Source organism: Mollisia scopiformis (assembly GCF_001500285.1).
Source record: "Mollisia scopiformis unplaced genomic scaffold LY89scaffold_22, whole genome shotgun sequence".
In the NCBI taxonomy this organism is placed as follows: Eukaryota; Fungi; Ascomycota; class Leotiomycetes; order Helotiales; family Mollisiaceae; genus Mollisia; species Mollisia scopiformis.
In genome coordinates this window covers 21,070-47,784 of record NW_017263602.1, presented here as the reverse complement: position 1 = coordinate 47,784, position 26,715 = coordinate 21,070, and the positions used below count along the sequence as shown (strand labels likewise).

General features: G+C 48.7%; 10 protein-coding genes across 10 annotated transcripts; 5 read left to right on the top strand and 5 right to left on the bottom strand.

Annotated features, from left to right (window-relative positions):
- Nucleotides 1-62: 62 nt before the first annotated feature.
- LY89DRAFT_212992 (uncharacterized protein) lies at nucleotides 63-4,272 on the bottom strand. Its single transcript, XM_018205883.1, has 4 exons — nucleotides 3,267-4,272; nucleotides 3,121-3,192; nucleotides 2,798-3,060; nucleotides 63-2,661 (listed from the first exon to the last, which is right to left on the bottom strand). The coding sequence occupies exons 1-4, from the start codon at nucleotides 4,111-4,113 to the stop codon at nucleotides 289-291; spliced, it is 3,555 nt and encodes a 1,184-aa protein (XP_018066165.1). The 5' UTR covers nucleotides 4,114-4,272; the 3' UTR covers nucleotides 63-288.
- A 642-nt stretch (nucleotides 4,273-4,914) lies between these two features.
- LY89DRAFT_722240 (Sec1-like protein) lies at nucleotides 4,915-7,775 on the top strand. Its single transcript, XM_018218717.1, has 5 exons — nucleotides 4,915-5,358; nucleotides 5,413-5,638; nucleotides 5,694-6,079; nucleotides 6,132-6,981; nucleotides 7,033-7,775. Exons 1-5 carry the CDS (start codon nucleotides 5,319-5,321, stop codon nucleotides 7,658-7,660), a joined length of 2,130 nt encoding a protein of 709 aa, XP_018066164.1. The 5' UTR covers nucleotides 4,915-5,318; the 3' UTR covers nucleotides 7,661-7,775.
- Nucleotides 7,717-11,436, bottom strand: LY89DRAFT_623942 (chitin synthase I). The gene is made up of 4 exons (XM_018211036.1): nucleotides 11,179-11,436; nucleotides 10,663-10,880; nucleotides 8,736-10,609; nucleotides 7,717-8,686 (listed from the first exon to the last, which is right to left on the bottom strand). Exons 1-4 carry the CDS (start codon nucleotides 11,195-11,197, stop codon nucleotides 7,984-7,986), a joined length of 2,814 nt encoding a protein of 937 aa, XP_018066163.1. The 5' UTR covers nucleotides 11,198-11,436; the 3' UTR covers nucleotides 7,717-7,983.
- A 1,058-nt stretch (nucleotides 11,437-12,494) lies between these two features.
- LY89DRAFT_593479 (LMWPc-domain-containing protein) lies at nucleotides 12,495-13,322 on the bottom strand (the record flags this gene model as incomplete). The annotated part of the gene is made up of 4 exons (XM_018209752.1): nucleotides 12,495-12,718; nucleotides 12,770-12,830; nucleotides 13,032-13,194; nucleotides 13,246-13,322. The coding sequence occupies 4 exons, from the start codon at nucleotides 13,320-13,322 to the stop codon at nucleotides 12,495-12,497; spliced, it is 525 nt and encodes a 174-aa protein (XP_018066162.1).
- A 338-nt stretch (nucleotides 13,323-13,660) lies between these two features.
- LY89DRAFT_688307 (uncharacterized protein) lies at nucleotides 13,661-14,221 on the top strand (the record flags this gene model as incomplete). The annotated part of the gene is made up of 1 exon (XM_018215681.1): nucleotides 13,661-14,221. A coding segment is annotated over exon 1 (176 nt), but the record flags the coding sequence as incomplete, so codon positions are not given.
- Nucleotides 14,222-14,363: 142 nt separating this feature from the next.
- On the top strand, nucleotides 14,364-15,745 carry LY89DRAFT_653228 (uncharacterized protein). The gene has a single exon (XM_018212240.1). It carries the CDS (start codon nucleotides 14,483-14,485, stop codon nucleotides 15,311-15,313), a length of 831 nt encoding a protein of 276 aa, XP_018066160.1. The 5' UTR covers nucleotides 14,364-14,482; the 3' UTR covers nucleotides 15,314-15,745.
- LY89DRAFT_699853 (uncharacterized protein) lies at nucleotides 15,341-16,920 on the bottom strand (the record flags this gene model as incomplete). Its single annotated transcript, XM_018217087.1, has 5 exons — nucleotides 15,341-15,801; nucleotides 16,206-16,269; nucleotides 16,322-16,341; nucleotides 16,399-16,517; nucleotides 16,568-16,920. 5 exons carry the CDS (start codon nucleotides 16,918-16,920, stop codon nucleotides 15,341-15,343), a joined length of 1,017 nt encoding a protein of 338 aa, XP_018066159.1.
- Nucleotides 16,921-17,139: 219 nt separating this feature from the next.
- LY89DRAFT_785988 (phospholipase-like protein D1) lies at nucleotides 17,140-23,173 on the top strand. Its single transcript, XM_018222944.1, has 2 exons — nucleotides 17,140-22,951; nucleotides 23,006-23,173. The coding sequence occupies exons 1-2, from the start codon at nucleotides 17,493-17,495 to the stop codon at nucleotides 23,010-23,012; spliced, it is 5,466 nt and encodes a 1,821-aa protein (XP_018066158.1). The 5' UTR covers nucleotides 17,140-17,492; the 3' UTR covers nucleotides 23,013-23,173.
- On the bottom strand, nucleotides 23,149-23,904 carry LY89DRAFT_653218 (demethoxyubiquinone hydroxylase; the record flags this gene model as incomplete). Its single annotated transcript, XM_018212239.1, has 2 exons — nucleotides 23,149-23,682; nucleotides 23,740-23,904. 2 exons carry the CDS (start codon nucleotides 23,902-23,904, stop codon nucleotides 23,149-23,151), a joined length of 699 nt encoding a protein of 232 aa, XP_018066157.1.
- Nucleotides 23,905-24,260: 356 nt separating this feature from the next.
- LY89DRAFT_785986 (RNA polymerase II transcription elongation factor-like protein Rtf1p) lies at nucleotides 24,261-26,631 on the top strand. The gene is made up of 4 exons (XM_018222943.1): nucleotides 24,261-24,700; nucleotides 24,765-25,513; nucleotides 25,565-25,704; nucleotides 25,754-26,631. The coding sequence occupies exons 1-4, from the start codon at nucleotides 24,507-24,509 to the stop codon at nucleotides 26,504-26,506; spliced, it is 1,836 nt and encodes a 611-aa protein (XP_018066156.1). The 5' UTR covers nucleotides 24,261-24,506; the 3' UTR covers nucleotides 26,507-26,631.
- Nucleotides 26,632-26,715: the final 84 nt, after the last annotated feature.

Below are 26,715 nucleotides of genomic sequence, written 5' to 3'. Positions count from 1 at the left end.
ATCGCTGATATGCTTCCCGTCTGCGGTACCGGGCAGAGATTCACGCACAGAAGATGCCCAAATGCAACGAGCAATGACGAGTGATGCCCCACCGAGAATCGAGTCTAGGAGTACAGAGGAAGGAAAATGCAAGAGCCGGAACGAGAGCACAGAATCTTGGGGTATTGCTGCTCTGCTCTAAACGCCAACTGATGCTGAATTAGTACAAACAAAGGAAAATTATCGTATCGAGGAGAGGCTGGCAATGAAGCAAAGATCTATGAAGACAGCACAGGTATCTTGTTGCTCTCAGTCATCGTGGAGGTACGTGCAGGCCGCTCCTTTGGCACATTTGCCATCCTGATAGAATCGACATGGTCGCTTCTTGCCCCTGTACTCGCCACGTTCATCGAATACAGAGAAATTGCTATTGCCACCCTGCTTCGAGTTATGACCACCGCGTTGCTTCTTCTCATGAGATCGACCAGGCTTCGCATTTTCGTTGTTCCAATTAGCCTCCCAGCGAGCCTGGTTCTGAGCCGAGTAGCCGTTGGGGTCGTTTTGTAGGTTGGCGGCATTACCAGCCCAGCTGCTGTAGTCGGACGGTGCGCCTTTACTATCGCCAATCGGATAACCACCTAGGAAGTTCTGTAATTGATGGGCGAACTCTGGATTCTGAGAGATCGCAACAACTCCTGGTGGTTGTGCTGGAATCGCAAAAGTCATTTGAGGTGGTTGTGCAAATTGTTGCGGTAGCATCTGCGGGGGTTGAAGATGAGCAGCTGGCATCTGGGCAATCATCTTGGAAGCTTCTGCCTGATCCTTGATTGTCTTGTCTTTGATATATCCAGCCATCCATTCGTCACGCTTGGCGGGATCCGTCATCCAGTCTGGTGGTTGTGTAGGAGGATATGGTTTGTTCTTCAGAGATTCGACAATGCGGAGGACATTGGCGAATGCTTCAGGATCAAGGGCAAGTGGATTTTGTGGCTTGTCTTGCTGGGATTGGGACAGAGATCCTTGCTGAACTGGCCCCGCAGAGTGTTGAAGAGTCGGTGGGATCTGCATCGAGGCAGGTGCTGAGGTAGGAAGAAGCTGGTGATCTTTTTGTTGTCCCCACTGTTGCGTGGATTGACGACTGTTCAAAACTTGACGAGCAACCTCTGGCCCATATTGGTGAATCTCGTGAAGTCGCTGAACGAGCCATGGTTCGGTGGGGGCCTTCAGGAGACGCTCCGGCTGATAATCGTCGGTACCGTCCATTTGCGATAACTCTAAGTGCGTAAGCTCCTTCGGAGTTGGTGGGATATCACTCGGAACCGTGTAGATGACCATGAGTTCTACTCCTTCTCGGCGTCCTTGCGTTGCTTGTTCTGGAGTTGTAAAGAATCGAGAGCCGCCGCGCGTGACGTAGATATCTCCAAATGGTGTAGATGTGTTGACTTTGTTGAAATCGATTCCAATCAGGTCGGGATACGGAATATCGGGCTCGCTTGGCTGATAGTCCTCATCTTCATCTATCGGTTCCGAAAGCTGCCGCTTGTGCATCATACCTTCCAGACGATGCTCATGTGCATCCCTCAGCATTTCATCCTGCCGTCCTTCGTCTTCTGCCTGTTCATGCTTGAACAGTCGGATCTCCTCTAACTCAAGCCCTTCCTTGAATTTGACTCTAAGGTGTCTTCTGCTCTCCTTTCTTTCACGCCGAGCCTTTTCTTCCGGTGTCTCAGGTGGTCTGACAGGAGCCTCAGCAGCTTTGGGGGCCTCGGGAGGCTTGGCAATGCTGGCGAGGAGTGCACCCAGCTTCGATTCAGTTGGTGGAGAAGGTTCGCGCTTTCTCGGAGTAGGCTTAGAGACTGGTTTGGACGTGATTCCTAGTAGGTTGCTTCCGGGTCTCTTTGCAGGAACAGACTTCGCCAACATGGGGTTTATGCCACCAGAGCCATCAGTCGCGATTTTCTTGCTTGGCTTCCCATTGGATCCGTCACCTTCGTGAGGTCTTTTTGCTGGGTTACTGGTTTGCGAAGATGGATTGTCAGCAGCTCGAGCCCTGGCTTGTTCAACCCTGTCACGGATCTTCTTCTCTTTGTCTGCTTGCTCGCTGTCCTTCTTCGCTTTGGCGGCTTTCTCTTTTGCATTCGTGGTGTTCGCGAGAATGGCAGCGATGTTCTTTCTGGTCTCCTCGTCTCCTTTCTTGCTCCACCGCTTTTGGATACCGTCGAACTTCAGCTTTTGTAGTAGCTCGTCAGACATGGTTTGGAATTTGGCTAGCAAGCTGAAGACTGCTCTTGGAAGCTGCCCAAGGAAATCATTCGCCTTAGAGCACTCTATCAAGGTGGTCGTCAAACCATTGACCAATTTGTGATGACCTCCTAGGTTTTCTACTATGGGGGGATAGCCAAGCTGATTTGCAGCATCAATTGTTTGGTATAGAGACGCGAGTAGGGTGGTGCGCTGCTCTTTCAACTTCTGAAGCTCCGCTGGACGAGAAGCGGCTTCATCCATCTTTGTTGCGTTGGTTTTGACTTCCATACGGCGCACACTAAAGAAAGTTGCAAATTTCTCGATGGCGTCCTTGACAACATCAGAATTGGGATTGGAATTAGGGTCTTTCCAAACGATCCCAATTGCATCATATCGAATAGCCTCGGGGATTGTAGTTGGACGCGACAGGCCTCGTACCTGAAAATTGTTAGCTTTGTTGCGGGAGAAAGCACGATAGATCGAAAAAAGCGTCAGTGGCAAAGACAGTACGAGATAGCTCGATCTTCGATCTGAAGCTTCACACCACATCCAGAGGAGGAAGGAAAGGGCTTACTGTGCTGATATCCATTACGGGCATCTCGTCTTCCTCATATTCTGACTCCTCCGAAGAATCGCTCTCCTCTTCTGATGAGCTTGTCTCTGTTGGGGTTGCGGGTGATTTGATGGAAGTCAATTGATCAGTACCAGTCGAGTTGCCAGCCTTAGCTGTCAAAGCTCGTGAAGCCTGGCTTGTGCCCTTGTATTTGCTGCCTGTCAATTTTGGTTCCTTCGGAGATCGGCCTTTCTTGGTAGATACACGGGCAGGTGTCAAAGAAGCTAGGCGGAAAGTCAACATCGCTTGACGACCCCTGAAATTTTTCACACGATTGGACTTACTCGACATATCATAGCCCGGAACAATATCTTTTCCACTCCGAGATTTTCTGGGATGGTATTTTGGTAGTGTGTCTGTGACACGTCATATCAGTATTCTCCCTCTTTGCTGTGATGCACCCTTCTAATGGGCAGTCTTTCGAACTTACTTTTCAGACCAAGAGTAACCTGTATCGGAGTATCCTCAAAATGCAGGAAGGGGGCATAGGCAAGACGTGCTTGAGAGGAATTATTCGACCGATTGAGCAGCTCGGGATGGGTCGATCTGAGCGAATTCGGCGGAGTTGACGGTTTGACCTGCTGTAGACGAGGAACGGAAGCCAACTGAGTATGGGAGTCTGTATCTGTTTCCTGTCTCTTGATGTATGGCTTGGACTCTGCCTCGGAGTTCTCGTTGGGTAAGATTGGATATCTGACATTGTTGGCTTGATTTGATAGAACGTTTCCGTTCTGAGGAGCAACATTCTGAAAGAACATATTGGACTGGTCCTGTTGCCGTGGATGGAAACTATTTCCAATGCCGTTGCTAGCACTTCGTTGAAAGGTAGAGTTTGACACACTACGACCTACAGCTGGATTCTGATTTATGCTGTATTGAAGAGTCTGCGGGGAGATGGTGGCAGTATCGTTGGTCTGGGGTGCAAATGGGAAGGAACTCTCATGTCCATGGTATGTGGTGCCCTGCAAGGAAGGATCGACGTTGTATGAGGTCGGTCCAAAGACATCCGAGGGTCTCGCATGTTGGTATTGAGAAGCATAGGGAGAATTAGAATACGACACTGGAGGATATATTGGCTGCTGGGTAGTGTTATAGTGCCCGTGAGTAGGTGCTGGCTGACTGGTGGTATACCGTGAGTAGTCCTGGCTTGGCGAAGCAAAGGAGAACTGTTGCTGGTGTTGGTTTGCATCTGCTGGCCAGCCGGCATGTTGCATCAGGTCATCATAACCACCTAGATCGTCTGGCATGAAGCCGAAGCTATTATTATGTCCCTCCATGCTGAAGCGTAGCGGTAATGAAGGTTGTAGAAGTGATATAAGGGGAGTGTATCACGTGAATAAGGGTGGCAGAATCAAGGTAGAAGGAGCGGCTGTATTGATTTAGGCCTAGATCGGGCGTAGTGTGATTGGCGGAGATATTTTGCGCGATTTGATTGGATAGCTAGACGAGAAAGTTTGAATCAGCATCAAGCACTGAAATTCCCTTAAAGTCCGACTCGGGCGCAAAACAATGACCAAGGGGAAAATGTGCTGCGCGTTCTGTGTGTGTATGATTCCCTGCCACCACCACTGCGCTGGCGGATGACAACAACAACAATAACGAACAAGACCACCCCGTGTCACACTCTGCCGCCTGGCCTGGGAAGGAAAACCTGAAAGGCAGTCCGCCAAGCTCAGACACCCGTGGTATAGCAAGTTCCGCAACAGCAGCGCGCTCTCAGCGATCTGTGGTGTTGTTGACTGCGATATTACGGGCACCTTTCTTTTATCGCGTGCCGGGTCTGCTCTGCTCACGATCCCCGCCAATTCCCCAAGGACAGAGAGAGGCAAAGGCGCAGCAGCTCGTATCTAGGCAATACTGGGACGGGACTTGACTTTGGGGCACTGGAGTGAACTGGACAGGTGGCGCTGCTTCGCTGCCTTTTTTCGCGCGCCCTCGCCTTCGCCCTCAAGACGAGCAACGATGATGAATTGAAGTAGTGTGTTAAGGTGTCACCGTACCCTTTTTCTTTCTTTCTTCTAAAGGTGCTCCCTTTCCCAGGAGTCAACGCAACCCTTAAAATCGGTCACTTTGTTCAGTTCATTTGTACGATCATTTGTATCTGTTAAAAGTCGTGGCCATGATGGCCGGAAAGAAGTTATCGATGGTGGCAATTGATGGGGAAGAGGAGATGTCGTTGGAAGGAAGAAAAAGAGGACGGTCGCAGGAGAAGACACTCCAGCCAACCTCGTTTCGCCTTTTTGAGGCCAGGCTCTTACGCTAAGCCCCAAGGAGTGTTAGCGCTTCGGCATGGATCATCGAATATCCGTAAACCGTGTATGTGAATGTCCAAGGTAGAGAAAGTGTCCATTCCAAGTTCATGATCTGTCTTGATGCTTGATTCTGCGTTTCTCACTTCTCAACTCGTCTTCGATGGACCCTTGACATTACATGATACAATAACTTCAATTTGGCTGATTTGCAGCCTGCAAGCTCAAGAATCATGGCCCAAAGCCACAACTCTCTACGGGACCGCCAAATCAGTGAGTACTGCTGTGCCAGATGCTACGAAGCCCAGTATTGACCAAGCTATCTAGGATCGATTGAGCGCATGTTAAACTTGAATCGCGATGCTGAGGAGACTACGGACGAACATCACGATCATTCCTCTACGAACGGCTTGCCTGGATCCAGTGCGCCTATACTGAATTCGAATGGTGATCCTATATGGAAAGTGCTTGTTTTCGACGACCTAGGACGAGATGTTATTAGTAGCGTTCTGCGGGTGAATGACCTGCGAACATGGGGAGTGACGATGCATATGTATGTTGTTGCGGTTTGCCCCTCCATCTTCACTCAGCTTGCTGAACACAATTAGGCATATAGCTTCTACTCGACATCTAATACCGGATGTACCAGTTCTATATCTTGTAGAGCCGAATGCTCCGAACCTCAAGTCGATCACCTCGGATCTGTCGCGCGGCCTCTATTCTCCAGCATACATCAATTTCCTCTCGTCCATCCCACGGCCCCTCCTCGAAGATTTCGCAAAGCAGACAGCGGAGGCAGCCACTTCAGAGAACATCGCCCAGTTCTACGACCAGTACTTGAATTTTATAGTTGGAGAGCCTGATCTGTTTAGCTTGGGAATGAAGAAAGAGAATACATATTGGGCTTTGAATAGCGCGAGGACGAAGGACGAAGAACTAGACCATGTGGTTGACAGGATTGTCAGTGGACTTTTCAGCGTCATGGTTACGATGGGTGCGTGTTCTTAACAAATGATAGCTAGACCTGGGTTGGCTGACTTTATTAGGTGTTATGCCAATCATTCGTTGCCCGAAAGGTGCTGCAGCAGAGATGATTTCAGCAAAGCTTGATCGAAAACTCCGGGATCATATCCTTAACTCGAAAGACAACTTATTTTCAGCATCAAGTAATCGACCATCCACGGCTGCTGGCACTCCCTCCTCTAGGCCCGTTCTCATCATCCTCGATCGGAATGTAGATCTGATACCTATGTTATCGCATTCGTGGACATATCAATCCTTGGTACACGATGTCTTAGACATGAAGCTTAATCGAATCACAGTAGAAACACCAATTGATGAAAACAATGCCGCCAAAGGTTCCACGAAAAAGGCTTATGATCTTACATCCAACGACTTCTTCTGGACTAAGAACGCTAGCGTGCCCTTTCCACAAGTCGCAGAAGATATTGATGCTGAATTGAGTCGCTACAAAGACGACGCCAATGAGATCACCAAGAAAACTGGAGCTTCATCTATAGAAGATCTGCAGAATGACACCAGTTCCTCCGCACAGCATCTCAAAGCTGCCATTACTTTGCTGCCAGAGTTGAGAGAACGAAAAGCGGTTCTCGATATGCACATGAACATCTTGGCCGGACTCTTGACTGGAATTAAGAATCGACAGTTGGATAACTTCTTCCAAATAGAGGAAGGCATCATGAAGCAGACCAAACAACAAATCCTTGAGGTCCTCAATGACCAAGACAAAGGAAAGGAGCCAGTTGATAAGCTGAGGTTGTTTATTATTTGGTTCTTAAGCACAGAGCAAGATGTGACCAGAGCAGATATGGAGAAATTCGAAGAGTCATTAAAGTCAGCAGGCGCGGATACCACATCTCTCGCCTATGTCAAACAGTAAGTGGATCCTCGTTCACCAGTGCATTCAGAAGGCTGATATCCTACCAGAGTTCGTGCCACCACGAGAATGACGATGATGACCTCGGCCCCGTCAGCCGCTGCTCCCCAAGCTTCTGCATCTACCGATCTTTTCCGTGGCATCACATCACGCCTTACTTCGTCCCTCAAGGATACGGGTGTCGGCGCAAATTTTGAAAATCTCCTTTCTGGGGTAAAGAATCTATTACCCGCCAATCGTGATCTCACAGTCACCAAGATCACTGAATCAATTATGGATCCAGCTGGGGCAAGCAGCAGTGCTATCGCAAAGACAGAAAATTACCTTTATTTCGATCCTCGAAGCGCGAATGCGAGAGGTACAATGCCACCACCAAGCGCCGCTCGGAAGGGTGAGCAGATGCCTGGTGGACTTGGTAGCCACGGTCCCGGTATGCAAGCTACGTTCGGACAGCGGAGACAAGGGTTTAGTGAGTCGATTGTCTTCACAGTTGGTGGAGGAAGCATGGATGAATATGGTAATCTAATGGAGTGGGCTAAACGCACCGGCGCAGGAGGGAGCCAGGCCGAAAAAGGAGCAGCTAGGAGAAGAGTTGTGTATGGAAGTACAGAGCTCATCAACGCGGAGGAGTTCTTAAAGCAAGAACTCGAGAAGCTTGGGGCCGAAGCAGCGTCGTAGTCTTTAAATATCATCACATTTAGGACGCAAGACTTGAACTGTGAATTACGTACGTAAAGGGTATCGTTGTATTCTAGGAAGTTTCCAGCCGACTAGATAGCTGTGAGCCTCAGTGATACCCACATGATCCAACGACTTCATCCGCTATGCAGACCAGGCTAGGCTGGCTCGAGATTCTGATTCCGTACAGACAAGAAGAAGCTACATACATACATACAGCGTGAATGGTTCCACAGTTGGTGGTCATTCAACCATGAAAAGCAACGCTCAGAGATATTTCCACCGAAGACGACCAATGCCGCCATGCAAAATCAAGCAAGTCCCTAAACACCTCTGAACATACGTACAACCAAGAACCACATCGCGCCTAAGAACTTGAACGCCGACAATCCAGCCACGGACCATAGCACAACCGCAAGATAGATCGTGCTCTTCTTCGTATCGGTGACGGTGCTGCTGCTGACTCGCTCCAAACCGGCGGTGCTGAGAACGACAGCTACAAGTCCAAAGTTGCAAATAATCCAGAAGAGGACGACACGGGAGCGGAAACCCTTGTAATAATCTTCTTGGATCTCGCTAGCGGACATGACTCGCTTCTCTGGCGGAGCTTTACTGACAATCTTTCGCATCTCAGCCTCATATTGAGCGTTGAGATCTCCGTCATCGGTAGGGATGTTGACAGCGACCTTGCCATCTGCTTTGAGCGTTGCAGAGGGTAGTTTCTCGGCTTTGTCATCACCCTTGGTACCCCATGTGATATCGTGGGTATTGCAGAAAGCGTACACGTTCAAAATGTTGATGTAGGTCGGCGTCAGAAGGAGGTATTGGATGAACGAGGTGAACATGTGCCAGGGATCGAAGAACAAGAAAGACACAACAAACCAGAGAAGGTATGTCGAGGCTAGGGAGATTATTAGAGTGTAGAATATCTGGTTCTTGATGATGTCCGTCCACGTGAAGGAGTTTGTATCGATTTCTGATTGAATCGACTTCACAGTGATGAAAATTGAAGCAAACATTAGGTAACTGCACCTGTATTAGCAATAGATCAAGTCAATAGACGGATTTCTCTTACATCATGATAAATACCCAGAAAATAACCATGGACATGTAGGCTTTGTTTGATCCTTGAGGTCGATTTCCCAGGGCGAGTACGAAGCATGTTAGGAGAGTGAAGAGGTACAGCCACTCGAAGATAACTCCAAGCACTACACCAACTTCACCGAGTAGGTCGGAAGCGCCAAGCGAGGTAGTCAAGATATGAAAGACTAAGAAGAAATTTCCGATTGCGAACCATGCAAAGATCATGCTAATAGTCGTGTATGTGAACTCAACCAAGAACATGATCTTTCGTAAGAAGCTGTGGTCACTCCGGAAGAGCTGGTAGAAATGAATCAGGGCATAGACTGCAGCAAAGAAACTGCCATTCAGCCATCTTCGTCGTTGCAAAATGAGTTCCGCCATCTGATCCGGTACATCGGTCTCTCCAGTGGCAGATTTGACATATTGGAGGATCCAGTGACAATTTCGCTTGGAAACCAGTTCAAAGCAAAGAATTCGATCTTCCGCAAGATACATGTTGGCTGTAAAGATACCAGCATTGGCACCATGCATTTTCTCTCCGGCAAAGTACTTTTCGAGGGGTCCTTGGCCCGTCTTGTCATTTTGCAATGCTACATAGCGATATGCTGAAAAGGCGCCGGGCAAGACAGAAATGAAACCAAAGGCTGATTCAAGCGGTTTGTCGAGGATATTACTCATCTTGTACTCGAAATTTTGCGTTGCAACAAGCGGATTTAGCAGGTTTTTGCCTCCTGGTCCCAACATGGCTTTGATCTCTCCACAGGCGCCACCACACATTGGCTCCAGATCAAACGCCTTCCAGAGATGATAGATTGAATCCTTTCCTGGCTTGGTTCCTGCATCGATAAGAACGCAGATGTTGGGGTCCAGAACTCGGCCAAAGGCTTGGAAAAACCATCTGTGGGAGTTAATCTTCTTTTGATTCTTCTCCTTCAAGCAGAAAAGCATTTGAACCGGTTGCTGCTTTGGTCGCAGTTCAACGACATCCTTCTTGACCGAGATGCCGACTTGCGTTGTGTACTCATAAATATGTGCTGTGACATCCTTCCCGTTGACTTGTTGTTTCGCAATTCCATCCTGATAAACTCCCATACCGGCTAATACAGCTCTGGTCCTTGGGTTGATTTTAGCACGACCGTCACTAACCACGCAGACTACGATTTTTTTCCATGCATCTTTGCCCCATGTCTTGCTGTCCTTCCTCGAGCACATGTATTCAATATTCTTGAAAACTCCGCTCATCGTCCTAGCAAAAAGTACGTCGTCTTCGTTGTACATGGTAACAACGATAAATAGCTCGGTATGCCTAGGCTTAGCGAACAATCTTTGTCTAAGTGTAAATCGTTCTTCAAAGAACTCGCTTGGGTCGCACGTTGCTGCTGAGTATCTCATATGTGTAAACTCATCTCGCTCTGGCGGTGATGCATGAGGCACTTGATTCAACAACTTCGGGGGAATGGGACAGTCCAGGACGAGATTGCCGTTGAACAGTTGCACTTCCTTCACAGTCTTGTACCTCTTCAGTGCTGGAACGGGGCTTGGTGTGTGAGCGATACCACCAGCTCCATCGTAGTCTTTATATGGTCCTGGCTGTGAGTGTGGATCCGGTCCGTATGCAGTATCTTGTGCTTGAAGAATCGGGTGGTGATCATCCTCATCGTAGTACGGATCTGGATTGGTGGGATAATTCGTCAATGGATGCTCTTCATGAGGAGAAGGTTGGTAGGGCGGTTGATAGTATTGGTCATGATGTTGCTGCGGATTTATGGCATAGTCTTGCTGGTAGTTGTGGTTAGGGTCAAGAGGGTAGTGTTGCTCGTATTCTTCGTTATGGCCGAATGAATTGTTAATATTCTCGACGGAGTACTATATCTGGAAGTCAGAAGTAGCGCTTTAAACTTCTTCCTGCAATAACCTACCGTAGGTTGTGCCTGCAACCGGTCACTAGGAGTGTTGCGCCCCGGCCCCATGGGTATCTCCAGATTGTGTCTGCTTGGTGAACCACCGCCAGGTCTACCATAGGGCGAGGCATCTTCTAGCTGGTAACCTTGATGTAACGGATGGCCTGGCGAAGGTGTGCGGCCTGGTAAGCTGTTCATGTTGTAGTAGTCGTCTTGCTGGCCTTGGCCAGGATGATCTGTTAAGGTGAAGAATGTCAGAACAAGTTTGTTTATCTGTTGTCAAGGCGCAGCCTCAGGAGAAGTGAAGACGACGAAGTTCCTGAACTAGGCAGGACCAAGATGTTTGATCGTTATCCGGCGATCAAGGATCCAGCGATGCGCGTCTGCAAGAAATAGAGGAGTACAGGTACACACGCAAGGTGGGAATGGCAGTGAGGTTGTGAATGATACAGAGGTTGACCCGAGTCAACGTGGGCAAGCAAACAAGCAAAGCGTGCGAATCTTAGGATCGATCCGCGAAATTGAGGTACATACCTAAACGATTGTATGACATGGTTGTGACTTCAACAATGTGTGGGGTGTTGTTGCTTGGGTACAGGTAAGGAATGCGCCAAACCAGACCAGCTCTCAATGCGAAGACGCCCCTATCCTCCGCGAAAGGCGCAGTTAAAGTCTGATTTGGATGAGCTCAGCAGCGATGTAGAGCAGAGGTGAGGAGAGGAGAGTTGGACGTTGCTCGGATGTGTGAAGTCACTGAAGGGTGAATGAAATGATGTGAGGGAAGGTTTCAAAATTCAGGAGTGTCGATGGAGAAATGATGCCGCCGGCAGCAGCAGCAGCATGCAGGGTTGTTTACCTTGCGGGCAGCGAGTAGGGATTGGAGCAAGCGGGGGCTTGGCACCGTTTCAGACCATCATCAGATCGATTTGCAAGAATAGTACTGTACTACGTAGAGCTGTACAGTACATAGATGGAGGACGGATGACTGGCTTGAGTGGAGAGTGAGTGAAGTTACGAGAGCCAGATCACATCGCATGATAGCATCCAATGTTTTCTAAGGAAATCCTTGCGCCATCTGTGAGAAATCAGATTTCCTGCTTCCCCCATCGCAGACATTCATCCATCCCATACGAGTAGAACGCCCAAGTGTTTTGTCGGCGTGGCGGCTGGTGCTGGTTGCTGTCACCAAAATAGCATGGCGACGACGCGCATCAGCACCCGCACCGACCTGCATCTTGAGTTCAACCGAATACGCTCCACCTGGGCACTCCACTCCCATACCAAACTAGGTACGAAATGATGATGCTGCCCGCCACTGATGAGCCACGCGCGCCCGACAAGAAGGGGAGCCTTGCCATGCCTGTCCTCTACCGAGTGCTGTATTTGAAGGGGGCCATCCCAGACGCATCACTTTCTGAGGCTGTGCTCGCTCTGTCTGGCTTGGCAATTCACCATACGGAGTGCAGCGCTGAGCTGCACTGAACTGGACTTGGCTTCTCAGATGGGGGGCATGAAAGAGAAGCAATCCGAAGGTTTGTTTGCCTGGTGCCTCATCATCATCGTCAAACATCGTATCCGAGATCCTGCGTGCTGCGCCCTCGGCATTGGTCCGATGAGACGGCATTGCAGCGCCACATAAAGAACGACGACCAGGACATTGGAATCGCGAGGCACCAGGCTGATGGTCATTGTTCTCAGCCCAGGTCATGACGATGCTCTGAGTCGACAAATGTTTCTATACTCTTGCTTTGCCTACTCAAGCCACATTTATGGCGTATCGTGGGGTTTTGAGCCGAGAGACTCGTGAAACATAGCGACCGTTGCTCGTGCTACCAGAGCGAGATGCCTGGCTAGAAGAAATGTGAAGATTGTTCCACTTTAGGTCCTACTTCAAAAGTCTCCTTCAAGAAGTTCTTGGAGAACCTCACGATTTGCTCATACGCCACCTCGAACCCATCTCGGCCACCATAATAAGGATCTTCGACTTCCTCTGCTCTCTTCTTCCCACCAAACTCTCCGAATAGCATGACTTTTGCCTTTCCATCAGCTCGTTGTTGAAGTCTCTGGAGGTCTCCTAAATCACCTGTCAATGCTGTTCATTTCTCTGGGGGCATTGGCACTTTACGAAGGTTATCTCGATCCATAGCAAAGATGTAGTCAAACTTTTGGAAATCGGAGGTGTGGACCTTTACATCTCGTCAGTCTCCATACCTACTGCTCTCCGCGACTCCTCTGCTTGGCCGCTACACGTGGTACTCAACCAGATCCATGATCATGTGCTGAAGACGTCGTGCTGGTCTGAGATCTAAGATACTGAAGAGCTAGACAAGGGAACCGAGGGTAGGTAGTACTGTATTTCTGGAAGGGAATTTCCCGTGACTGCATACCTTTCGAGCCGCATGGCTATAATCAGTGATGCCGTTATCCTCGAGTGTAGACATAGTTCTTGAGTCCGGGCTACTGCCAGTATGATACGCCCCTGTCCCACAGCTATCCACTGAGCTTATCAAAACATTGTACGGCGGTTTTGAAGCCATTGAACGGAAAATCCTTGAGACAAAGTCAATATAAAACCGTCCTTAACACTGAACAAAAACATACCCTTCAGCCATAGTAGAGCGGCATATGTTTCCCAAGCAGACGAAGAGCACCGCAATCGATTCGGAAGGGGTCGTCATTGTCGAGACTTTCTCCAACTGGCGATTATGCAAATCTGGAGAAGCGAGGATATTCAGGAGTTGGGGCATGGTTTCCTACGGAAGCAGTAGAGACCCGAGACGCAGTCGCTAAGCTTGAACCGCAAAATTCGTGGCCGATTTTGCGACAGTGCTCAGATTTGGTAATATGTAAGTATTGCGCATAACGAATTGATTTTATGTACAATGTTTTTTAATGAAAAGATAGAATAGCTTTTTAATAAGTAGAAGCTCAAGTTTGATTGAAAATTAGAGTGTGTAGTGGCATATAATACTAGAGTTAGTGGAAGAGATTTTGGTGTTCTCGCGTATCAAAATCGGACAGGAATTTCGCCGCTGGAGAGAACGATTCACGTTTTTCTCACCTTCACACTCTTCGAGTCATATTAGATGGTTTTCGTGGTATGAATCTACGAACTTGGAGACGTGCTCCTTTACTAGACGCCTTCTCATTCTCCACGAGCGAAGAAGTCACAGTGGTGGTAGAGTTGCACCTCAATAATGATCACAATTCGGCAATGTCCAACAGTCAACGGGATATTGAGGTGGATATTAAGCAACAACCCAGTGTCATGGTCCAGGGCTACAGAGTTTCGTGGAACCTGGACCGTACCTTCCTGTTGCTATCATTGATCATAACTTGTTATCTGGAAATCCTGATCATTTTGCTATTGGGTTGTCATGGGTTTCATAGGTGAAGTCGGGTTAAGTGGGTTGATTTCTTCCCTTTTCACATTATTAGTTAGTGTTACCTGTGAAGTGCAAGAACACTACGTTAGAAGTAGAAACAATGTGCATAAGTTATTCTGGCCTTTCGGCGTTTCTTCGATGGTTATGAATTGTGATCTTACGACAGAATGCATGGTCGAAATTATCCTTGCATTACAGACTTTGATCGCATATGTCGAGTAAACTTCGTGTAGAGGGTAGAAAATGATTGATATACCATGAAATATCGTGAGAGCATAGAACATTCAACAAAGACAGAGCGAGTCAAGTATCAATTGACCAATTAGTGGGCCATCTCTAACTCGGTGTCTGAGACGGCCCGAGCCGAAGCTGGCACGTCCACACCACACACCTGATAACTGCGTTGTATCACTCCACGATTTGATCCACGGCGCCAAACTCCTCACGACAATATGTCGACATCTGCACCAAAGCATCTCATACTTGTATGCTGCCATGCAATCTACACTGGTGGGCCAACACGTGGCTTGAACGAACAGGAATGGCTTCTCGCCCCTTTTCAGCTTGGCGAAACCCCCACGTTTATCGAGCATATCAGAGCGGCCTTGAGTCTCCTAACTTTGGATCCAGAATCTTTACTTGTTTTGTCGGGATCAAAAACTAGACGAGAGACAGATAAATCTGAAGCAAAGTCCTACCTCGATCTGTGCGAAGACAATGACTTTTGGGATATTCTTCACAAGGACGGAGAAGAACGGAAGAGAGTGATACTAGAAGAACAGGCTTTGGATAGCTTTGGAAATTTGATCTTCGGTTTATTGGTGTTTTGGAAAAGGACCAAGAGATGGCCGTTGAAAGTCTCCATTGTTAGTCACGAGTTTAAGAGGAGGAGGTTTCTGGATCTACATGTAAGGGCTTTAAGATACCCGAAGGAGAGCGTGGTGTTCGTTGGTATTGATCCTAGTTATATGAGACAAGGAAGTAGGGACTACGATGAAGCGAGAACTAGGAGCGTGGTGGGTGGTGAGATGGAAAGAGGATTTAGAGAATGGGAGAAGGATCTCTCAGGCGTAGCTATGGTGCTGAGAGCGAAGAGAGTGGGAAGGAATCCCTGGAGCGCAAGTCAGGTTTGGTTCGAGAGTGATGAAGAGAGACTGGAGAGCGGTGTCAGAAGCAAGGTAGTCGAGTTTGAGCACATGGATGCCCAAAGAGGGGCCATAAAGGTCACTGAAGAAGTTCTGATTGAAGGAAGGCAGCCCTGGGAAATGGGAGAAGTACCATAGAGTGGTTGCCAGTATTCTCATATTGATCTATATCTTTGGTGCTGGTTTACGAGATGATGCCAGGAGGTTGCTCACAAACCTCGTGGTGTCTTCAACCATGCCCTTGCTATATGCGTGCCCAACTCCGCTATAGACGTTGTCTTCAATGTATACATCACCATCCTTGTACCAGCCACTCGTTGCTTGCTTGAGAAACGTCAAGAAAGGTTCCGAACAATGGTACGGGACCAGTTTGTCGTCGCCTCCCGAACAGACAAGTATATGCTTCCCTTTGAGTGTTGCATCAAGAAGTGCCTTTACGCGATTCTGTTCCTTGTCTGAAATGTTACCCTTGATATCTGCGGCACCAAACAGCATTGCTTTAGGGTCCCCATTCTCACAACTCGAAATGAGTGCTTTCGGGAAATCGGTACTGCCAAAGAAATCGATGCCACCAGTCGATGTATAAGTCTTGAGCTTTGAAAGTCTGGCTCGGTCGCTCATCATACCTGCAGAAGTTAGACCAAGACAGCGGTCATGAGGAGAATAAATAGAATTGTTTTCGGAGCAACGCATACAAGGAAGGGGGACACGAAGTTAACCACCCCACATAAATAAAGAAGCATAGATGGTGACTGCATCAGAAGATAGAGAATTTATGATCGTATTGAGGCACCTTTCATTCGAAGATGTAGCTTGATATGAAGTCCACGCTCGTGGCTCAGGTAATTAGTGTACCTAATCCTCGATACATTTGCTACCGAAATGGCACACAATCAGATCATCAATAACATACTATCAGGAGATTATAATTGTCCTCCAGATCCTGGAGGAGTTACAAAGCGAGACAAAGCAGAGGAGAGTACTGTACATATACGGAAGAAAATGTGGGAGAGTATCAGAAGCAACTTACGCATATAATCTGGGCAGCCGATGATCACAACAGCAGCAGTAACTCTTGGCTCGTTGAAAATTACCTTTGATCTCATCAGACCTCGTGATACAAGATGGAAAAGGAGGAAGACCCACCTGCCATGCAGCATGGCCACCTGAATATAACTTGATTCAGTCTCTGGATCCCAGGTATGGTTTATTAGGATGCGTACCTAAGGAGATGCCCAGCACAAAATGCTGCTCTAGAAGAGGATCATTTGGACCGTTCAAAATGTACGCACCAATATGATCGATGAGTAGGGTGGTGTCTTGAGCAGTACCCGTGATGATGCTTTGACAGTTAACTTGGGCGAATTTGTGTAGACCTGGGACAATGGGTACCTCCACATGTCTTGAGAATGGAAAACGTTTCCGCCACGCCACGCCTCATTCGCCAGAGGCTTTACACATCGACTACCGTGATTCCTCTGGTCAAATGCAACGGCAATGAGACCTATGCTATCAGATGACGCCCGATGATTCCAATCATTTATGCAACTGGAGGCAACGTTGGCCATGGTCTCTTTTGTTTGAAGACGGGGATGGAGCAGCCAGATACACGAGACGGATCTACAGGATGGCGGCAACTCTCCCAACCCATAGATGTCTGTCAGGATACCCCCAATGTGTATAGTCTTGACGGACACCGAGGACGGACTCGAAGGGCTATCTTGGAGAGGGTTAGGGGTCGCCATAATGCAGTGATTATGGTGTTGCGTCTTTGGACTGAATTCTGTAACCACAAATTACCTATGCTCTTGAAAATGAATCGTTGTAGAGCGTCTTCTTTGCAGTTGCTCTCAGTTACCTACAGAGATATTACAAGCTAGTGCGCACTTGCACGAGGAAGAGGTGTGGAGCAAAGCCGCAGAACGTCATCGCCAGCAGTGCCAATCCCAGTCGCGAAATTAAATGTTTAGAAACACGACTGACTGACCCTCCTCTCTTCACCGACTCGACTTTCGCTTTATGCCAATTGCACCGTGAACAACCTGATACCTGGCTCACCATTGTCTGCCATACCGTGAGACATCCATCCATCCCATAACACTTCACACCTCTGCCTGCTCCCTTTGGCCTCAATCATTCCACCAACAGACCTCGACACCGGTTACAGTATCTGAGACGACGTCCATCCGCCATGAACACGACAGACGATATTCTGTAGACAGAGATAGGACTGGAAAGGGTCACAGTCCCGGTTGGAGGACGATCTTGTAGCCTCGACGCATAACAACCGACAACGTCCCCGGAAAGCCCGTCGAAGATGGTTCAGCACAATGAAGAGTCGATTTCTCCCACGACGCGCAGTCCACGCTCGGATTCTCCTGGTATGTCAAACGGGAGCGGAAATGGATTGGCAGCAGTTCGACAGTCAGGCTTGCGAACTGAGGTGAGCTCTGAGAAGTCATCCCAGGTACCCCAAGACTTGGATCATGCTTCCTCTTCCGCAAATGGGCATACAAAGGGTCACAATAGCGAGGCAGCAGATTATCTCAATGGTGGAAGCCCCCACGAAGATTACAGTATGAACACACCTAATGGGTCGACCACAGCGAACAGTGCTCCGCAACGCCAATCTGCACTCAAGCAGGTCTGGGGCCCAGAAGGGAGCTCGAATGTCACAGGTACAACCACTCCTCCTGGACGAAGGAGCGTTCAATTTGCGCGGTCAAACACTGGGACAGACTTTGCGCATAATAGGCAAGATTCGTGGGAGGATGCAGAGACGCGAGAACGCCGTGGCCCGTCTCTCATGTCCAAACTGAAGGCTCTAGCATCTTCAGGGAGTCTGCAAGGTCATATTAGGAGCCAGAGCAACACCGCCAACTCGATTGACGAAGGCTCTCATACTGCACCCGTCACTCCAACAGCCGAAAGGTCTACTAGGCTTCCCCGGACTTTGACTGAGGAGGGAAGCGATGAGGATGCCGATGCAGAAGAGACTGCGGATGAAGAGATCCCAACTGATGGTCTGCGGGCTAGACGAAAGCAAAGGTTCCGGCGGCCTCAAGAAAGTGGGAGTGGGAGCCAAACTGCCCCGAATACTCCCAGAACTCGAGGTATGGGATATGCAGATTCTCCAAGCGGCAGCAGTCGTGTTATTCCATTCCTTGGCAGACGGGCCACAGACGGATCACTGGAACAAAGAGGTCACTTGTCAGAGGGCGAAGGTAGAGATCAATTGAACAACAGGAGTGCTTGGAGACGCGGAAGTTCATGGATATCTGGTGCTAGGGGTCTAAATCATGCAAGTAGCGAGCAGGGCCCTGAAGTCGATGGTGCACCAGCATCAAGGCGGCCGAGTAACTTCAGACGGATCACGGGGCTTGGAGGTGGTCAAAGTGAAGGAGAAGGCCAAGCTCCTCGACGTCCTTTCCTAGGTGCTGAGCGGGCCACTACCTTTGGAGCTCAAAGATGGCGCATGCTGAAGCACGGTCTCAAGCTCTTGGGGCAGCGGAAAGAAGAGCACAGAGTCGACTATCTCAAATCAGCAGAGTTGATGGCTGAACTACGAGCCGGGGCTCCAGCAGCACTCATGTTAGCCAGTATGATCCAGAGAGATGAGCACGGCAACAAACGCATTCCCGTCCTGCTCGAACAGCTCAAGCTACATGTAACTGACAGTAAATCTAGCGTCGAGGAATCTACCGATACCGAACGCCATCTTGTATTTAGAATTGAGCTGGAGTACGGTAGTGGCTTGAATCGGATGAAATGGGTCATCCACAGGTCACTACGAGATTTTGCGAATCTGCATTTACGATATAAGCTCCAGGGCAGTAGCGACAAGTACATTCAGCTTAGGAGTGACGTGGACTCGCGACCGAAGCAACCTCGCTTCCCTAAGTCTGCATTCCCTTATTTCAGAGGCGTTCGTGGACTTGGTGAGAGCGAGGAAGACGAGGCTGACAACGTTCGAGTCGATGACACCGTCGGCGAAGCCACGCATAGCGAAAATGACCGCAAGAAGAAGAAGCGCCGTCCTTCACTAGGCGCAACACGCAGAAAATCAAGCGCCGTAACCCATGAAGCGGGTTCAGGCGTCATTGTTGGAGCAAACCAGCCCGCACAGCAGACTCGTGCCTACAATGAGAGACAACGGAGAAGACTCGAGCAATACTTACAGGAGATGATACGATGGCTTATCTTTAGAGCAGACAGCAATAGACTTTGTCGATTCCTGGAGCTGTCTGCGCTTGGGGTCCGACTTGCTGCTGAAGGTAGCTACCATGGCAAAGAGGGTTATTTAATTATCCAATCTGCAAAAGGTCTAGACGTCAGGAGATTGCTCACACCCAAGAATGTGTTTTCCAGGCATTCTCCCAAATGGTTTCTGGTCAGGCACAGTTATATTGTTTGTGTAGATTCTCCAGAAAATATGCACATCTACGACGTGTATCTCGTTGATCCAAAATTTGAGATAAGACAGAAGCGTCGTAAGCTAAAGGATGTCGGCGGGAAAGAGCTTGTAGCAACGGCCAAGACATCAGCTAAACACCCGCAACATCATAGTCTGAAGTTGCAGAACTCAGAACGGAAGATCAAGCTCTTGGCCAAAAACGAGCGTCAATTACGCCAGTTTGAGGAGTCCATCGGATTCATGTTGAACAATACACTATGGGCCAAGGAAAATCGGTTTGGAAGCTTTGCACCTATCAGAACCGGAGTCTATGCTCAGTGGCTGGTTGATGGCCGAGATTATATGTGGAATGTCTCTCGTGCTATCAACATGGCCAAAGACGTGATCTACATCCACGACTGGTGGCTTAGCCCTCAGCTTTACATGAGAAGACCTGCGGCTATTAGTCAAAAATGGCGACTCGATAGACTCCTTCAGAAGAAGGCCAGGGAAGGGGTCAAGATATTCATTATTGTCTACAGGAACGTGGAGGCCGCAATACCGATCGACTCGGAATTTACGAAATTCTCTATGCTGGACCTTCACCCGAATATCTTTGTGCAGCGATCACCAAATCAGTTCAAAAAGAACCAGTTCTTCTTCGCTCACCATGAAAAAATCTGCATTGTTGACCACACAGTCGCGTTTGTTGGTGGCATTGATCTTTGCTTCGGTCGTTGGGATACCCCTCAGCATTCTGTGGTGGACGATAAACCTACTGGCTTTGAACAATCTGACCTACCCAAGGATGCGGATCACTGTCAACTATGGCCTGGCAAAGATTATTCCAATCCTCGAGTCCAAGATTTCTATCAGCTAAATGAGCCATACGCAGAAATGTACGATCGGTCCAAGACGCCTAGAATGCCCTGGCACGATATCTCGATGCAAGTCGTAGGACAGCCGGCACGAGATCTAACTCGACACTTTGTTCAAAGATGGAATTACGTACTTCGAGGACGGAAACCAACAAGACCAACGCCATTTCTCTTACCTCCCCCCGACTATAATGCCGCTGACCTTGAAGCACTTGGCCTGACCGGGACGTGCGAAGTACAGATTCTACGCTCTGCTTCAGATTGGTCACTTGGACTTACCGACACCGAACACAGCATCATGAACGCATACTGCAAAATGATCGAAGAGTCAGAACACTTTGTCTATATCGAGAATCAGTTCTTCATTACTAGCTGTGAAACAATGAACGTCAAAATTGCGAATAAGATCGGGGACGCGATTGTTGAACGTGCCGTGCGAGCATTTCAAAACAACGAGAGCTGGCGCTGTGTTGTTCTGATTCCTCTCATGCCTGGATTCCAAAATACCGTGGACGAGCCTGAAGGTACAAGTGTTCGTTTGATTATGCAATGCCAATTTCGCAGCATCTGCCGTGGCGAGGGGTCCATATTCGGTCGGTTGAGGAGCCAAGGTATCGACCCTGAAGAATACGTCCAATTCTACAGTCTTCGAACTTGGGGTAGGATAGGGCCCAGGAAGATGCTCGTGACGGAACAACTATACATTCATGCCAAGTGCATTATTGTAGATGACAGAGTGGCATTGATTGGGTCTGCCAACATAAACGAGCGCTCTATGGTAGGCAATAGAGATTCTGAATGCGCCGCGGTAGTACGAGATACAGATATGCTCTGGTCCACCATGGATGGAGAACCTTATCTCGTTGGCCGTTTCGCTCATACCTTGCGTATGAGACTCATGCGAGAGCACCTGGGCCTCGATGTTGACGAGGTGATGGAAGAAGAACGGAGAGCGGAGTTGGATCGTGAAGAGGAAGAGTACGAAGCAAAAATGAACGGGATTTACAATGAAGAGGGTCCGAAAGGAACGGAGCAACTTTCATACCGCGAGGGCCAGACAGTGTCATCGGACCAGGCAACTCGAATTGCCAATGCTGAGCGCTTACGAAGCTTTAACCACGATGTTGATTGGGAGGAAGAAGACAACCCCAACTTGATGCCCGACAAGTTCAAATCCGTAACCAGCGACAAAAGAGTCACGGGCAATGCTCAACATGCTGCAGAAGTCGATGGTGAAGGCCCAGACCGATGGAAGGCAGCCGAGAAAAGCGGTGCTGTGCTTGGAAGAGACTCTGTTCTCGTTGATGGAGGCCGTGAAGTCCTAGTTACCGATTTTGCTGCAGAAGGCAAAGGCACCCTGAACCATCCAAGGAAGGACCACGTTCGACCGTCCGTGGGTCATCGTCATGAGAGCAATGACAACTTCGCAGGTAACGAAAGCATTCCCCCTATGCCGACCCTACCGAGGAAGACGACAGAGCAGTTGGGCCTGCCACAGCTGTCACAGCTTCCTTCCCTCCCAATTATTGACGACACCGATATCGGTGGACCTCCTGTCCACTTGGATCACACTGGAAATCCTGCCCCAAAGGCATTCAATCCCCTTACAGCTGATATCAAAGTTGCACCATTGGACAAGGATTGCATGCGAGATCCTCTCAACGACTCTTTCTTCGAAGACACTTGGAGACAGATTGCAGACAATAATACCAAGATCTTCAGGCGAGTGTTTCGCTGCAATCCCGACAGCGAGGTAACCAATTGGCACGAATACACAGAATTTGTTGCTTATGCAGAGAGGTTTTCACAAGCGCAGGGCGGCGTAAAAAGTTCAGAGCGTGAGGGGCAAGAAGCGCCAGGAAAGAGTGGGCCGCCTGGTGCTGCTGCTGTAGGAACAGGGCCAGAAAAGATTTCCCAAGGATTGAACAGCGTGACCGAAAAGATCACATCGCATGGGCAAGATAAACACCCATTAGGTACTGTTGCCGAATGGGCTGAAGATGCGACGAAGAGGAACATCGATCGGATCGATACTACTGGGGCTCGTGAACCTCAAACCAGCGGACAACTTGACGGCATAGACGAAAAAACCGCGAGCAATAGACGCTCAGATGAAGCGCCTTCTCCGATTCAGCCAGCAGGCGATGAAACTTTCCCGTCCCTCGATGCCACGTTCCTCGTTCCTACAGCAGAGCAGAGTTCTCAACCAGCGCCTCGAAAGACCACGTTTTCTTCATCCGAAAAAACTGCAAGTCCCGCTGGAAATTCCTCCAACAACCAAGGTTCTTTCAAGAGACGCCGCCGTGGAACAACAAAGGGTAGTCGACGTGGCTTCTCGTCGAGCTTCTCTGCTAGCGATGATCTACTGACCCAGAACGATGTCGAAGAGCTTCTTAGCCTAGTCCAAGGAAATCTCGTCTTCTTCCCCTATGACTGGCTCATCAAAGAAGAGTTGAATTCAAACTGGCTTTACCAGGTAGACCAGGTTGCCCCACTTCAAATCTAGTAAGTCTCACCATGTCGTCATATAGGCCCATGAAATACTGACATGCTTTTTAGCGACTAAGATATAGCAGGATGGATTCGGATTTGTATATTTGTAACAATTGGTGCAATCAGGGCGGGCATGGACATGGCTTCTGTATATTTGCATACGAGCGAAGCGTTGCTTTCAAGATGTATTATGGCATCATTGCATAAATTTAAACTCTTTCACTGACCCATATCGCGCCGCGACAACCAGCTCTGATAAAGCTCGTTAAGAGTTCGTGCGGGACAGCCTTTTTGGCATCGTTCTCCACGGCGTGATCCAAATGCTCCAGTTCTTCATCTCTTATGCGCCGAATCGTCGAGATCAAGCCTTTGATATCATCTCCCAGTTGCTCACCAGAGGCTTCCATCTGCTCTGCCATACCTAGCAACCATTTTACTTGATCGTTATAATGTGTCCCAATCTCCGTTTCCACAGCTTCTGTGCAAGCCATAGCGGCTTCTCTGCCCATGATTGCAGTTCCCCAACCTAAAGCCGAAGCGGCTATTGTCCAGACAGGATACATAGCAGTTGGTCTCACTCGGTGCTTTGCAATAAGAGAATTAAAGGTTGAGAAATGACCAGCTTCCTGATCGTACATGTGCTTCATGAGTGGCCGAAGATGTGGATGTGAGGCGACAACGACAGGTGTTTGCGCTGTGTAAATCAGGGTTGCTGCTAGTTCACCTGCTTGATTTACTCGAAGCTATAATTTTGTTAGAAAAGACAGTGGTCTATATGGAGAGACAGGGAGAGTACGAACAGCGCTGGCAAGGAAATCTCTTTGGGCTTGGGTTAACGGTTTGCTGCGGGGAGCTGGACGGGACAATGCTTCAGATGCCGATCTCGGTATGTGCGAAGAATTTGGATATGGATCATTGTGTACGCCATTGTTTTTCGCGTTGTTGAGTGTTCGACTTGTACTCATGCATCGGGGAATGATTCTTGGGGGGCGGAATAAACATGGTACGAGAAAGTCGTACATAGGAGTACTGGTGGCGAGGTGCGCATTTCGTCTAGTAGCAGAGATCAATGCCATTGATCACAGATATAGGGCAGAATAAAAAAAATGGGTGATTGGAATTGAACAAGTTTACAGTCGTTCTTCAACAATAATGGAATGACCTTGCCTTGCCATGTCAATGATGAAGTTCATATTTCCTTGACAAGGATAGGACTAGCTTCGCAATTTAAGCGCTTAACAATAAGGTTACGGATTTACCTTTTTCCGGCCTCCTTTCAGAGAAGGCACTGCACGTCAGGACCGTGAATTTTAGCAAACATCGAGACAATACCCTTCAGCACATACTATTGTGCTCATACTCAAGCGGGCTTTAAGGTGAACCTACTTCTTGCTGGGACCACAGCTTTGCTCTCGACTCACTCTTTCTCGCCCTTTGATCTTAGAAATTTCGAAATCAATTACCACGAAGACGCTCATTCAGCCTCGGTCGAGAGTACGATAACAACTTCTGCAGAGCCAGGTCAGAACCCCAGCGAACAGAGTAACAATCAAGTACTACAATCGCGATGGCCGATATCGATGATGAGCTATTGGCTCTCGCGGGAGATGCGTCCTCTGATGAAGAAGGTGATGCGCCAGTAAATAACAGCAGAGAAAGTTCAGGTTCCGCAGACCGTAGACCTGCTGGCAAAGGTGGCGCAAAGAAGTCGAGTAGGAGCGCAAGTCGACGACAAGATGATTCCGAAGAAGAGGGCGAGGCGTAAGTTGTCTAATAACTTTCTTCAACACTTTTAGGGTTAAGTTCACCACTGATTCTCTTCTAGCTCGTCTGGACATTCGTCTCCCAATTCTTTGCACTCTGCCCCAATGGATGAGTCTGATTCCGAATCAGACGCAGGTGCTGCTTTCGATGACGGGGATAAATACCCCCTCGAGGGCAAGTTTATGAACTCCACGGACAAGGCAGAAATCATGGCAATGCCCGAGATCAAGCGTGAAGAATTGCTGGCAGAGCGTGCCCAGGAGGTCGAACGAGATAGGCAGAACAGGGCTCTGCGTCAGCTTTTGAGTGCTCGTGAGGCGGAGAGCAAAAAATTGGACAAGAAGAGGAAAGCCAGCGCAGCCGAGTTGGAGGAGAATCAGCGGAAAACCTCACGGCAAAGGACGAAGCTTGGTGGTGGCAAAGTCGGAGAGGCAAGCACTGGTATCGACAGTCTGAAGAAGGCGCGAGCGGAAAAGAATGATCGACAACGTCGCCGTGATGAAGACAAGGAGAGAAATAGGGATCGCAGGGCTGTCCAAGACGAATCTGATCAAGATGCAGAAGGAGAGAGTGAGCCCGAGTGGGATGATGGCAAGTCGAAGAACAAGAAGTCGAAATCTCCAGACTACCGAGATGCGGAGCCAGCTGGACTCCATGACATCGAGAGAGTCAGAGTTGGAAGATCTAGATTTGCTATGGTTTGCTTCTATCCTGGATTTGACGAGGCTATCACTGGATGTTTTGTTCGCATCAGTGTTGGCATTGACAAGGAAAGTGGCCAAAATATCTATCGGATGGCAGTTATCAAGGGTAAGCTATGCTATCTCTAGTATTTCTACACGGTACTAATATCCCGTGGAGGGTTTGTTGAAGATAGACCCTATGCTATCGAGACTGCCAACGGCAAGCACTTCAAGACCACTCAATATATTCGTGCTGCGCATGGAAAGGCGGAAAGAAATTGGCCCTTCATCACATGCTCCGATTCTCCTTTCACCGAGGTTTGTAATTGGATCCAAGTAATTAGATACGGGTACTGATCATCGTCAGGCTGAGTGGAATCGTTACAAGCAAACATGTCTCGTTGAAGGTGTTCCTCTACCTACCAAGCCAAAGCTCTCGGGGAAAATTGCAGATATCAACAACCTCGTCAATCGCTCCTGGACCGAGGCTGAATTACAGGAGAAACTTACAAAATCCGGTGCTTTGGTCAACAAGTTTATTCCAATCGAACGTAACCGTTTGGCCAACTTAATCAAGGAAGCCAAGGCGAGTGGCGACACAGAGAAAGAAGAGTCACTTCGCAAGGAGCTCGAGTCCCTTGACGGCCCAAAATTAGCTTACAGCACATCCATGCAATCATCTCCAAAGAAAGCATCTGGCCTGAGTCAACAAGAACGATTGGCAGTACTCAATAGGGAAAACCGTCGCAAGAATGCCGAGGAGGTCCGCCAAGCACAAATTGCTGAGAGAAGGGCTGCCAGAAAGGCGGAGGCCGCTATCGCTCGTGGTGAAGAGGTCGTTGAAGACCATTCACGCCGTGTCAAGACCCGCGCCAAGTTCAAGCACGATGTAGCTGATGCTTACGGTGCAAAGAAGAATGACAGCGAGCGCAGTGGTACCAATACTCCCGCAGCTGGGACGCCAAACCTCTCAGCAAAGAAAGTCTCCACTCCACTTCCTCATATTGCCAAGCTTCAAGCTGCAAATGCAGAGAAGAAAGGCATCCCAACTATCCGACGACCTCTGATGGATGACGACATCATTGGTGCTATTGATCTTGGTATCGACCTCGAACTCTAGAATCGACTCTTATTAGAAGCCTTTGGGGTAATTTTCTTGCAACCGAGACATGATCGTTGAATTCGGGGCGTCCATAGCATGTATTTTAGATTGCAATCCTAATAACATGTCGCGGCATTGACCATGTCTAAATATCACATATCTGATCTCGTGTAAGGACCGCAATGTTCCAAGTTCAACCGCTTCCTAGCTTCTGTCCGACAGCTAAA

Bases quoted from the DNA above. Each gene is read 5' to 3' on its own strand.
- LY89DRAFT_212992 (XM_018205883.1), bottom strand. From the start codon at position 4,113: ATGGAGGGACATAATAATAGCTTCGGCTTCATGCCAGACGATCTAGGT. The intron at 3,193-3,266 runs GTAAGTTCGAAA...GACGTGTCACAG, and splicing joins GGTTACTCTTGGTCTGAAAA to ACACACTACCAAAATACCAT. The intron at 2,662-2,797 runs GTAAGCCCTTTC...AACAATTTTCAG, and splicing joins CCGTAATGGATATCAGCACA to GTACGAGGCCTGTCGCGTCC.
- LY89DRAFT_722240 (XM_018218717.1), top strand. From the start codon at position 5,319: ATGGCCCAAAGCCACAACTCTCTACGGGACCGCCAAATCA. The intron at 5,639-5,693 runs GTATGTTGTTGC...GAACACAATTAG, and splicing joins TGGGGAGTGACGATGCATAT to GCATATAGCTTCTACTCGAC. The intron at 6,982-7,032 runs GTAAGTGGATCC...ATATCCTACCAG, and splicing joins TCTCTCGCCTATGTCAAACA to AGTTCGTGCCACCACGAGAA.
- LY89DRAFT_623942 (XM_018211036.1), bottom strand. The intron at 10,610-10,662 runs GTAGGTTATTGC...TTCCAGATATAG, and splicing joins GGTTGCAGGCACAACCTACG to TACTCCGTCGAGAATATTAA. The intron at 8,687-8,735 runs GTAAGAGAAATC...ATACAGGTGCAG, and splicing joins TTCTGGGTATTTATCATGAT to TTACCTAATGTTTGCTTCAA.
- LY89DRAFT_653228 (XM_018212240.1), top strand. From the start codon at position 14,483: ATGTCGACATCTGCACCAAAGCATCTCATACTTGTATGCTGCCATGCA.
- LY89DRAFT_785988 (XM_018222944.1), top strand. From the start codon at position 17,493: ATGGTTCAGCACAATGAAGAGTCGATTTCTCCCACGACGCGCAGTCCA.
- LY89DRAFT_785986 (XM_018222943.1), top strand. From the start codon at position 24,507: ATGGCCGATATCGATGATGAGCTATTGGCTCTCGCGGGAGATGCGTCC. The intron at 24,701-24,764 runs GTAAGTTGTCTA...ATTCTCTTCTAG, and splicing joins TCCGAAGAAGAGGGCGAGGC to CTCGTCTGGACATTCGTCTC. The intron at 25,705-25,753 runs GTTTGTAATTGG...GATCATCGTCAG, and splicing joins CCGATTCTCCTTTCACCGAG to GCTGAGTGGAATCGTTACAA.